The sequence below is a fragment of the Equus asinus genome, chromosome 30, assembly GCF_041296235.1.
Source record: "Equus asinus isolate D_3611 breed Donkey chromosome 30, EquAss-T2T_v2, whole genome shotgun sequence".
Taxonomy (NCBI): Eukaryota; Metazoa; Chordata; class Mammalia; order Perissodactyla; family Equidae; genus Equus; species Equus asinus.
In genome coordinates, this window is record NC_091819.1 from 2,199,940 (window position 1) to 2,212,253 (window position 12,314).

The 12,314-nt window shown below is 46.5% G+C and overlaps 1 protein-coding gene across 6 annotated transcripts in view; it reads right to left on the minus strand.

Moving 5' to 3' along the window:
- CAMSAP2 (calmodulin regulated spectrin associated protein family member 2) overlaps positions 1-11,421 on the minus strand; it is a 112,707-nt gene extending 101,286 nt beyond the window's left edge. For 2 of the 6 annotated variants that reach the window (XM_044763004.2, XM_044763003.2), the window contains exon 1: positions 10,772-11,271. In XM_044763004.2, coding sequence (XP_044618939.1) covers positions 10,772-10,910 — 139 coding nt within the window. In that variant the 5' untranslated portion in view covers positions 10,911-11,271. Of the gene's footprint in view, positions 1-10,771 lie in introns of all 6 variants that reach the window. The other 4 variants (XM_044763006.2, XM_044763005.2, XM_070501704.1 and 1 more) reach the window with 4 other exon arrangements.
- Between the last annotated feature and the right edge of the window lie 893 nt (positions 11,422-12,314).

A 12,314-nucleotide genomic window follows, 5' to 3' on the forward strand; every position in this document is an offset into this window, starting at 1 on the left:
TGCTAAACAAGGGATAGAAAAAAATAAGATACCTAATATTCATAAGTTATGTAGGTGCTAAATATTCATGATACTAAACATACAAAATACTAAAAACTCACGATATATTAAATATGCATGAGACTGAAGAAACAAGAGGCAATGAACACTAAATATACATGAACACTTAATATTCATGAGTCCTTAATGTGGCCAGCCATTCGTGACACCCATTCTGGCCTACGTGTCCTCTGCCCAAGGAACACAAAACCCACGGCTGTTCATCAGGCTGACTGGCAAGCTACAGCGATGGCAGACAGGTGAGCCCCATGTCTCTCTGATACAGCAAGTGTGTATCACTGGTCCGGGTGTCACTGTGGGCCTTCTTATGCAAACCTCAACTCTGGTCCCTGTGACCCCACCATGAGCGGGGAAGGCTAAGGCAACAGAAAGAGACGGACACATGAACACTGCATACCACAGGATTCAGAGCGTGGTTCTTTCTCCCTCCTTGCACTCCATCCTAAGTGTGTCGTTAACTTACCCCATCCCATTCCCCTTGCTTCTCAGTGTAAACTGCTGTAACAAACCATATGACTTAAGCATTTTAATTTGCTCTATGAGCCTTTCCATTCCATGATGTCTGGGGCAGTGTGCCTGGTAGTATACTTGGAGGCTACCATTCATCAAGGTAATTTCCCACAGAGGGTAACCAAATATCTAATAAAGGGAAAGAAATCTCTTTTAAAGGAGTATTCCAGCTAATAAATGAAGAAGTCATGATAGAAAGAGAGACAATGAGACATTACGTGCCTCCTAGGAGAAGTACACATCACCTATGAAGTATGAAAAAAAAAATCTGAATCCATACAATTTGCTAGATCTAACTACCAATTTATAAGAAATACAGGGGACAAAGAGAAATGTGTCAAACAATATACAAAGATCCAAACTGTGAGAAACTTTACAGAATACTTTGGTTTCTCCAAAAACTAAACTGCAAGGAAGACAAAATTAGATGGAGGGGGAGTCTATATGTTAAGCAAACTTAAAGAGACATTCCACTCAATTACAAACTATGGCCTTTATTTGGATATTGACTGGAACAAATGAACTGTAAAACAAAAAAATAAAGACAAAAAAAACAAAGATTTGAGACAGAAATCTTAATACCAACGACGTGGAGTCGTGTGATGAAGAGTGCTGTGACGATGGCAGTACCACGGCTACGTTTCAAAAGGGAGTCCGTCCTTGATTCTGGAGATACACGCACATATATTTATATTTTATATAAATATATATGAATATATAAATTATAAACATACATAAATATAGAAACATATTTATAGATGAAATGATATGATGTCCGGGATTTGCTTCACATAATTGGCAATGCGGGGGTGGAGGGGCCTGTTCACAGATGAATCAAGACTGGCCATGAGTTGTGGACTGTGGAGGCTGGGTGAAAAGCACATGAAGATTTACTGTCGTTGTATATATTCAAGATTTTCTATAATCAAATGGCTTTGTTTAAAGAGAAAGAAAAAAGCAAGAGGAGAGTAGAGAACTTCCATTCGATGATTAGGGAAGAGCTGAATGGTGCGGTACAGGGATGTGAGGCCTGGAACTACCACAGCCACTTGCCACCAGGAGAGAAACAGCCTGAGAAGGAAACTCACACTTGAAGGGGGGCACAGCCAGGGAAGCACCGAGAACTGGAGCCGGATCCCCGAGGAAACCAGATCCAACGCCCGTCCTACCTCAGAACTTTGTGAGCTGAAGGAGCCAGTAAATCCTCTTTACTGCTGGCCAATTTGAGTCGGATATTCTGTTACTATAAGTGAAGACATCCTGATACAACCTCCCATTCACTTTCACCTCCTCTAGTCACAGTGCTGCCTCCACATTCCCTCAACATGTTCTCAGCCGAGTCATCAATAACTTCATTGCTGCTAAATCCAGCAGATTCTGTGAGACCTCTTCTTGCTTATCAGTCTTTCTCAGCTGCACCTCATACTCCCTCATCCTCAATGTCCTCTTCCCTAGGCTAGAGATTCCATCCCCGCCCGATTTTCTTTCTTCCTCGTTGGTACTCTATGTCTGGCCCCTTTGCTGGCTCTCCTGTCTTGGGGCCCCTTCTCTCATCACAGTCACTTTAAAGTCACTAGCAGTTACTCACGCTGTTTATTTTAATCACCACCTAAGTCTCACCCGTGAGATCTCCTGAGCTCCACATACGAATTTTCAAGGGCCTACGGCACACACCACCGTTTTAGTTATTCCTCAGACCCAACACTGTCTCTCCCACCCTGTCTCTCTCACACACACAACTTGGCCCTCTGCCACTGTTCCCTTTCTCAGGAAAGAGTCAATCTTAGCACTTCCCACCATCTCACCTTTCCTTCCACATGACCAATCAATCACCAAATCTCATCTTCCAGCTTCACCCACTCCTTTCCATATCCACGGCTCCCATCTAAATTCAAGCTGCCATCCTCTCTCACCTGCACCAGAATAACTTCGTAACTGTCTTTCCCCTTCATAACTCTTAGTCTCCCCCAATACATTTTCTACTGTTTCCAAGTGATCTTTTTTTTATTGTGATAAAATACACATAAGCTTTACCATTTTAGCCATTTTTAAGTGTATGCCAAGAGAGCTTTTGAAAAACAGTTTCCAATGACGTCACCTGGCTTAAGACAGAAACTGAGTAGCTCTGGGTCCAGGTGGGAAGGAGACTTTTCAATAGATCTTTTTTTTTTAAAAAGATTTTATTTTTCCTTTTTCTCCCCAAAGCCTCCCAGTACATAGTTGTGAATTTTTAGTTGTGGGTCCTTCTAGTTGTGGCATGTGGGACGCCACCTCAACGTGGCCCGACGAGCGGTGCCATGTCCGCACCCAGGATTCGAACCAGCAAAACCCTGGCCACCGAAGTGGAGTGGGAGAACTTCACCTCTAGCCACCGGGCCGGCCCCTACATCGATCGTTCTATACCGTCTGAGCTGAATCTGTGCCAGCCTCACCTATTCAAAAAACATTTCTAAGTGTCAAAAAGTAAATTTTTAAGAACTTATAATCAAAACCTCTAGCATCTATGTAAAAAAAAATTGAGATAGCTTAAAAAAAGACATTTCTGCTCTTTCAAAATCTGTTAGAATTCTACAAAACACATAAATTAGAGAAAAATTTACCAGGTCAGCAACCTCTTTACTTGAATGTCATCAAAAAAGAGAATGGAAAAACGAGAAGACAGTTGAAAATGAGAAGCTTGAGAGTAGTAGTAAAAAGCCACCAGAAATGAAACCATCTGCTTTTGAAAGCTGCCTTCTCTGAGGACAAAGGTCTTTTAAAATATTTCAAATGTTTCAAATGTCCTTTATTCCAAGAGCCCAAAGTACTTAAAATTTGCATGAAATTCTCATTTTAGGGACAGAAAATGGTGTGAAGCACAGGATTAGGAATGGGTTAACAAAGTTCAAAATAACCTTTTAAGATCACGCACATACCAGGAACCTGTGTCTGTGAAAAATGGAGTGGGGAGATGAACACTTCCTTCAGCTAACTGAAATCCCATCTCTTCAGCTCAAGAAGACAGGGCCCAGGTCCTTCATAAACACTCCTAGGCATAAGTGCAGAGCGCAGCTCTACTGTGCTTTCCTATCCTGTTTTCCTACCTACTGTTCTATTTCTCCTAGTTCATAGGAAAAAATATTTTTAATAAAAAGAATTCTTTGAAATTATTCTAAGAAATATAATCCTATTCCACAATGGGAAACAGAATATCTAAAGGGAACCTAAATCTGAGACTGATAAATTCTAACACTTTGCAATTTATGTTTTCTTCTAAAGAACTCAAAGCCATATAGAGATACTTAATATCATGACCCTAGAGCAAGCAGGGAAACTGAGACGAAGAGTACTTTAGGAAAATGCACCCCCAAAAAGGGGAGCAAGTGGTAGAGGGAGACCTAGGAAGATACTACTACAGAGCCCTTTAATCTAAAATGTTATGCTGGCAAAGAGTCGATGTGTAAAAAAAAGGAAAACTATGCAAGATGAGTAGAAAAAGCGCTAAATGTGGTCAATGAAAACAATTACTATCTCAGCTAAAGCACCAAGCTTGTCACTACTAATCAATGTGCAGTATTTAATTTAAACATCCTTCTTTGTAATTTACCAATAGAAAAGGTTCATACACTAGTATACAGGGAAAACTAGATCCACGGGAGGTACGAGGGAAGCCTTGAAATGACAGACCAGGGGCCCGGCCAGTGGCACAGTGGTTAAGTTCATGCACTACGCTTCGGCGGCTGGGGTTCATAGGTTTGGATCCCGGGCTCGGACATCCGCACTGCTCATCAAGCCATGCTGTGGCGGCATCCCACATACAAAATAGAGGTAGATGGGCACAGATGTTAACTCAGCAACAATATTCCTCAAGCAAAAAGAGGAACACTGGCACAGACGTTAGCTCAGGGCCAGTCTTCACCAAAGAATTTTAAAAATTAAAAATAAATTTTAAAAAAGAAGTGACAGACCAATGCTAAATATTATTTCCCATTTCTGTACTAACTAATCAAATATAAATAGGCTTGTTCAAGAAAAATTAAACATACTTTTAAATTCTGCAAAAAAATTTAAGACTTACATTTGAAAGGTGTGATGCTTTCTTTATGCCTTCGCTCCCAGTACTATGCTATAAAACTGTAATGAACCACAGGAAAAGTACAACATAGAGGCTAAAACACAAACTTTAGTATCATAAAGGCTCAGGCTCTTCTTCCCGTTCCACGTCTTCAAGCTGGACAATCAACGGCAAGTTGCCTAACCCCTCTAAACCTGCTTCCCCATTAAAAAGGGCAAACTATCATATTTCCGAAATCCTTATTTTCCACGTGAATATTTGTGAAATCACGTCTTATAATTAATTTGTACTTTAATGTACAAAAAATCCTTTTTTTTAGATTTTTTTATTTTTCCTGTTTCTCCCAAAGCTCCCCATTACACAGTTGTGTATTTTCAGTTGTGGGTCCTTCTAGTTGTGGCATGTGGGATGCGGCCTCAGCGTGGCCTGATGAGCGGTGCCATGTCCACGCCCAGGATTCGAACTGGCAAAACCCTGGGCCGCCGAAGCAGACTGCGTGAACTTAACCACTTGGCCATGGGGCCGGCCCCCCAAAAATCTTTAAATTGAGTGTGTCTTACAATCTTTACAGCAGTGGTTCTCAAGTCATTTTGCCCTCCAGGAGACATGTGGCAATGTCTGGAGACATTTTTGGTTGTCACAAGTGGGGTGGAAGTGGGGTGGGAAATACCGCTGTCATCTAGTAGACGGAGGTCAGGGATGCTGCTAAAACCCTACAGTGCACAGGACGGCCTCCCACAACAAAGAAGCCAATAGTTCTGCGGTTGGGAAACCCTGCTTTAGAGCTGAAGAAGAAGAAATAAGATACTATCTACTTAATAAGGTCATTCTCAGAGTAAAAGAAATAATACATGTAAAATGTTCAAAATTGTACTTAGTACAAATCACACGTCCAATAAAAGCTGTTTTTTTTAATTCAATGTGCTTAAGATAATTTACTTACCTACTAAATACCAAATTCCTTAACCTGGCCCTTCAAACAATTCTGTCCCAATTTGCCTCTCAAGCTAGGTCTCCCACCACTTCATCACATAAACCTCTTCCAATGCAACTGGTCTGTGTTGTCTCACTACACTACCTGGGTTTCACAACTTCATGCCTGCACACAAACCACTTCCTCCATCTACAATGCCAGCCTGACCCCCTTCAGGGTCTAGTCTAACTACCACCTCCACTTCAGAGGTGTCCTTTACAGGTCAAGAGGCTGAAAGTGACCTCTCTCCCGTCTCCCACCCTGCACCCCGGCACGTCACTGCTCCAGTTCCACGGCTCATGTATTTCCTGAACTCCACTATAGGTATTCCTTTATCCTATCTCCCCTACTAGCACAAACTCTTAGAGGAAAGGCACGGTTTAAAAACCTGTAGCATTTGACACTGTTAATAAGACCACACCCCTTGAAACCTTCTCCTTCCAGAGCCTCAGTAGTATCATACTTTCTTAATTCTATTCCTAACTCTCTGATTGCTCTATTTCTGCCTCTTTACCTCGTGCCCCACTCCCAAAACCATTCTAAGTGTTCACTAGAATCCCTAGATTCTGTCTCAAGTTTCTTCTCTCCCTCTACAATCTCATCTACTTCCAATTTCAATTACACTGCTCTACACAGAAGATTCCCAAATTGTTATTTCTAGCCTCAACTTCTCAATCATATTCCATACCTACATGTATACCTATCTACTGCACTGAATTTCTCAGATAAGCTATTTGGCCAACAGATCAAGTTCATGGTTCCCAAAAACAAAGCTGACTTCTCATTCCAATTTGCGGCTCTCTCCCTCTCTGACAACAGCATCACAATTCATCCTCCCAGTCACTACATCCCAAAACCTCAGGTGACCCCATGCTCCTAAAAACCCCAGGTGACCTCATCCTCTAATGTATTACCATTTTATTTAAACCATTCCCCCATGCATCCCAAATTCAGTCATTTAGAAATACTAGGGATTAAATCTCTGCAACACTTTTTCTATCTTTGCCTCTTTTCCATTAATTTGGCTTCTACTCCTGTGGTATAGTGGTTAAGAGCACAGACTCAAGTCAGATTCCCCGGGTTCAGATCCCACCCACCCTAAGCTGTGTGGCTTTGGATGAGTTCTTAAACCTCTGGGCCTCGCTTCCCTCATCAGTAAAACTGGAATGATTAATACTTTCCACCTCTCTAGGCTGTCATGAGGATTAAAATGAGATAACACATGAAAAGGGCTTGGCACAGAGTAAGCACTCAATAAATATTAGCAGCTTTATCATCATTTCCACCCTGCTCAAGCCCTCATGATCTCCTGCCTGGACTCCTGCAGTAACTTCCCAAACCGGCCTCTCTGCTATCAGTCACTCTTAGACACAGGGCTACCCACTGCCATCGCAACCTTCACATACACGTAAGAGTTAGAACTTACGTAGGGCTTGGACAACAAAATGTGTTGGGATACACAGTGAAATGTAACAAGGTGTATTTACAATAGCAAATAGTTTTTTTTTTTTTTTGAGGAAGATTAGCCCTGAGCTAACATCTGTTGCCAATCCTCCTCTTTTTGCTGAGGAAGACTAGCCCTGAGCTAACATCCGTGCCCACCTTCCTCCATTTTATATGTGGGACGCCTACCACAGCATGGCGTGCCAAGTGGTGCCATGTCCGCACCTGGGATCCAAACTGGCAATCCCGGGACCGTCAAAGTGGAACATGCAACTTAACCGCTGCATCACCGGGCCGGCCCCAGCAAACAATTTTATATTCCTCAACTAATGGTATGAAAGGGAGAATGATAGTTGATAAAGTTGAAATAGTAAATTGACACTAGGAAGTGAGCCTTAAATTTCATATTAAGAACTCTAAACTCAAGAATCTAGTAAGGAGGAGTGTCATAAAAGGTTGTGCACCTCCCGCTTTCCCCAAAGGATCTAAGGGAGTAGAACACTTAGAGGAAACCCAGTAACATCATTGCTGAAATGGGTTAAGCTGTTCAAATGCAGCAGCACAGACAGCACGAACATTTAATTCCCTCTGCTTTTGCAATTTGCTTAAAGTAATTAGAATATCTATTGTTTCAAATTCATCTAAACAAACTCTTTTTCATCTGATCAAAACTGCATCTGCAGGGCCGGCCCCGTGGCCGAGTGGTTAAGTTCGCATGCTCTGCTTCGGTGGCCTGGGGTTGGCCAGCTGGGATCCTGGAAGCCACGCTGAGGTGGCGTCCCACGTAGCACAACTAGAAAGACCTGCAACTAGGATTTACAACTACGTACTGGGGCTCTGGGAGGGCAAAAAAAACTGTATATGCATTCTCCCACAAAATAGACTTAAGATTTGGGCTCTCTGGAATATTTTTAGTGTGAAGAGAAGAATGATTCAAAGCTCCTGACATCCCAAATTAAGCAAATACTCCATCTGCTTTCCAGGTACTACAATCCTGGTGCTTTATTTCTTTTTTGTGGTTCGATAACTTCATTCTATGCCCACAATTGATTTCTAGCTATCATTTTAAATGACTTTTGGTCATTTAAGACAACATATGGTTCTAAAAGTGACTACTTTTTAATATGTCAAAAATTAGAAAGTATCTGATGGAAAAAGAATACCTCAGTGCCTGAAGACCCTATATGTCATCATTAAAGAAGTGGTTTTAGTAAATCGTGACTTAAAGTTGGGCTAATTTTTGGAATGATTAGCTGAATACTATTAGGTAATACCTTTGAAATATGTTGTCTATTAACATTTGCTACATAACAGTGTCTCCAGTAAATAAAGAATATTTATATCAAAAGAAATTAATCCTTTTTTCCATTCACTCCATATAAACACATACTTTGAAAGACTACTGATTAAAGAATAAACATTCTTTAATAATGTAATATTCTTAACAATGTAATAATTTCCTGTTACTAAGCCACTCTCTTAAGGTCTTCTAAAGTTGTTTTTCATTCCATTTTGAATATGATGTCTTTACCCATGCCAACTGCCGCCAAGGCAAATGTTAAGTGGGTACCAACAATATTCATCTAAACTATCTGAGAGTGTATTAAGATCTGCACACTCTTTACAGAAAAAGGGGAAAAACAGACTTCCTCCATGTACTATGGGCACATTTTTCACACTTGCAGATAAAGAGAGTAATCTGCAGTTTGGTGTGAAGAGCAAAGACTTCAGAGTCAGAAAGACCTGAGCTGGCATGCAGGACCATCCCCTGCCAGGTGTTTAATCTCGAGCAAACTCATCTCTCTGAGCCTGCTCCCTCGTCTACAAAACCAGAACAGTACCCATCTGCAGAGCTGCTGGGGAAATAAACAGAGCCTGTCTCCAGCAATGCCATACACTTTGGCGTCAAGCAGTCGATCGAAACCCATCACTGCCTCACTGAAAGTGTGATAGTAGGAGAGGTGTTCAACCTCTCTGTTTAAGTGGCATCCTCAGTTTTCTTAAGTGGGGAACACACCACCTACATCGCAGAGCGGCTGCGACTCCTGAAAGTACAACCCAACGCAAAGCCCCGAGGACAGAGCCTGCCCACAACAGACGCCCCAGACCAGGGTCCTTTCACCCTCTCTTCCAGTGGTCCTCAAGTGGTCCAGAATCCAGGAAAAGGGCCCGACAGACATCCAGAAAGTAGGCCACTTTCTGGAGAGCAGCCGGTATGAATCCAGGGCAACATTGTGACATCGCTACGACAAGCGTCCAAAGAAAGTACTTTCGTTATTCTGTTTTGTACACACTGCTTTTCTAGGCAGATCACTACATAAATTTCTCTCTTTCCGTCTTCTTCTAAATACTTAAACAGCTTCCATTTCTCCTCCAAACGGATATTAGCTTCAGTATGCTATTATTCTCACCGCTGATATCAGTGGTTCCAAAACATAAAAACACCCTAACACTCTGTGCTTCCAGCAATGTGCTACTCTGCACACTTAGTTCCAAACAGATCTCCAAAACTTCAATTCTTTCAAAACGACTTTTACTACTATAGACTCCTGATGCCAGTTTTAAAACCTTTAACATCCTTCTACTTCAGTATCAGAGCTTGAGAATTCAAACGAAACGAAAAGCTGTCATAAATTTAAAATCACGTTCACATGATGTTTCCCTTGAAACTAACTCCAATAATTTCCCAGACACAGATTCGTTTGCTAGTAAACTGAAACGTGCAGTCCTGAAAACACTCGGCGTGTACCTTCCAGCGCTAAGAACACAACCACTGACCCACCTACTTCCACCGTCCCAAAAGGGGAAATAAGCCATCCTCCCTGCCCCCCAAAAAAACCCTATATTGAACATCCAGAGAAAAATCTGTAAATAGGAAGCTTTTCAACAGATTAGTATATACATCCACAATTTATTAACTGAGGCACAGAAACCTTACAAAACGACTCTGAAAGGCCCCAGGCGACGTGACCCTACAGGAGCATCCTCAAACGAGAAGCTCCCTAATTTTGGGGGGGTGGGGGGGGGGTGCGTTCCACAAGCCGGGCTCCCAAAGCGACAGCGAAGGAGTGACAAGCGGAGGCCCTTTTCCTGTTATTCCGCAGGGCCTGGGTGGCAGGGGGAGCGCCGAATCGCTGCCGCCCTATAGGGCAGCGTCAACAGCACATGCCCCCAAAACACTCTTGGATCCAAAAAAAAAAAAAAAACCCAAAAAACAAAAACAAAAGACATCCACAGTGGCGAGTTTTTGTTGCCCTTAATTTAGGAAGCCGAACTACGTCTGGGAAAAGGAAGACGCCCAGCTGCTAACACGCAAGGACAACAGCACCCTACAGTCGGCCCCCCTACAGTCGAGGAGGCGTCTGGGACCACCGATCTAACAGCGCGAGGTGCAGGAGGAGGAGGAGCCGGGCTCCAGGAGGACCCCGACATCGCTGCGGCATCCCCCGGGGTCAGCGCGGGCATCCCGTAGGGCGCCGCCCCCATCCCAGGATGGAGAAGCCCCCCACCCCCACCCCGCCCCGAGCATCCGGGCGGGGTCATCACCCTGGGGGTGGGGTGGGGGGACACGCGAGCGGCACAAAGGGGAACATCGCCAGCCCACGCCACCCCACGCAGAGACCCAGAACCGCCCCCCAAAGCCCAGCCGCCCATCCCAGGCCGCCGGGTCTGGACCACCTGGACCCATCCCTCCTCCCGGCCCGCGGACGCGCTCGGGGGGCCGCTCTCACCGGTCCCGAAGGCCTTGGCCACCAGCCAGGCCAGGTTGCAGGCCACCTTGGCCCGCGAGAAGTCGTAGTGGTCGAAGGGCTTGATGGCCGGCACGAGGAACGTCCGGCGCGCGTCCCGCGGCTCCGCCGCATCCCCCATCTTCTCCCGGCGCGACCCTGCCTTCCTTCACATGGCGGCGCCCGCGGGGCACGGGCCGGCGCGGACCCTCGCGGCCGCCGGCGCGGCGGGCATGAGAGCGGGGCGGCGCCGCGTCCGTCCCTCCGTCTGTCCGTCCGTCCGCCCGCGAGCGCGCGCGTGGCGCTGCCGCCTCCCCTTTGTCTCCCCTCAGTCACACGGGCGGCGAGGGCGGAGGCTGGAAGGGCCCGGAATGTGACGGGGGGAGGCTCGCTCAGTCACGTTGTGGAAAATGTCCCCGCCATCGTCGCCGCCGCCCCCTCGTTCGCCCGTCTGTCTGTCCGTTCGTCCGTCCGTCCGCCCTCCCGCGGGACCCTCGGCCGGTGGGCGGAGGGCGGAGGCCGAACGCGCACGCGCGGGCGGGGTGGAGGGTGGCCGGCCGCGGGAGACGCCGCGGGGAAACGCCGAAACCACTGCGGCGCCCGCCCGGCCCGCCTCAGCGCTCCCCCCGCCGCCGTCTCCGCCCGCCGCCGCTGCCGCCGCCTCCCGTCTTCCTCCCGCCGACGGCGAAGGCGGCAGTGCGACAAGCCGTGGGTCCCAGGCTCTGAGTGCCTGCCTCAGCGGGGATGCCCTTCGATTGCCGCCCCCTCAGCCGGCCCCCCTCGGCCGCCCCCGCAGCCGCCGCCGCCGCCGCTGCGGTGTTCCGGCTGCGGCACGGGACGGAGCGAGCCGACGCGGGCACTGAGCATGCGCCCTCCCGCGAGGGCGGCCCCGCCCCCGCCGCGCTAGCCCCGCCCTGCCGCCCGCGGAGCATGCGCAGCCTAGCGCCCCGCCCGCGCCCTGGGTTCCGTGCGGCTGGTCTTTGATGCTCGCTGGGCAGGGCGCCCTGGAGTGGACATCCTCCGCGTCCCCGGCGTTTGCGGCCGCTGCTCCCGCTGCTGGAAGAGGAAAGGGAAGGAAGGGAGGAGAGAGAGGCCTAGCAGTGGCTTTCATTGTTTAGCCACACAGTGGTTAAGCAAAGAGAACTGGTAACGTGCACTGTTACGTGCACGCACTTTGCTGCGAACTTGACGTGCATGATCCTGTTTAGTCCTCGAAGTAACCCTAAAGGGTAGATGTTATCGTTGATGGACCCTGAAATTGCAAAGGTGAAGTGAGTTGATTAGGTCACGCATGGGGCTTAGCCAGGATTCAGGAGCTATGAAGCTCCCACCCTGTATTAATTTCGCGACATCATGATACTTTTCTTAACTGGATGCTCCCCGCTTAAACCTCCTCTCTAGAAGGGGCACGTCCATCAATGCCTCCTCGTTCCTTCCAAATAAAGCATAAATTCTCATGCAAAGCGAACGGATGCCCACCGTGATTTGGCACCTGCAGACCTTTATGGCTTCGTTTGTCAGAGCCGCTCCCCATTTTCCCAAAGGG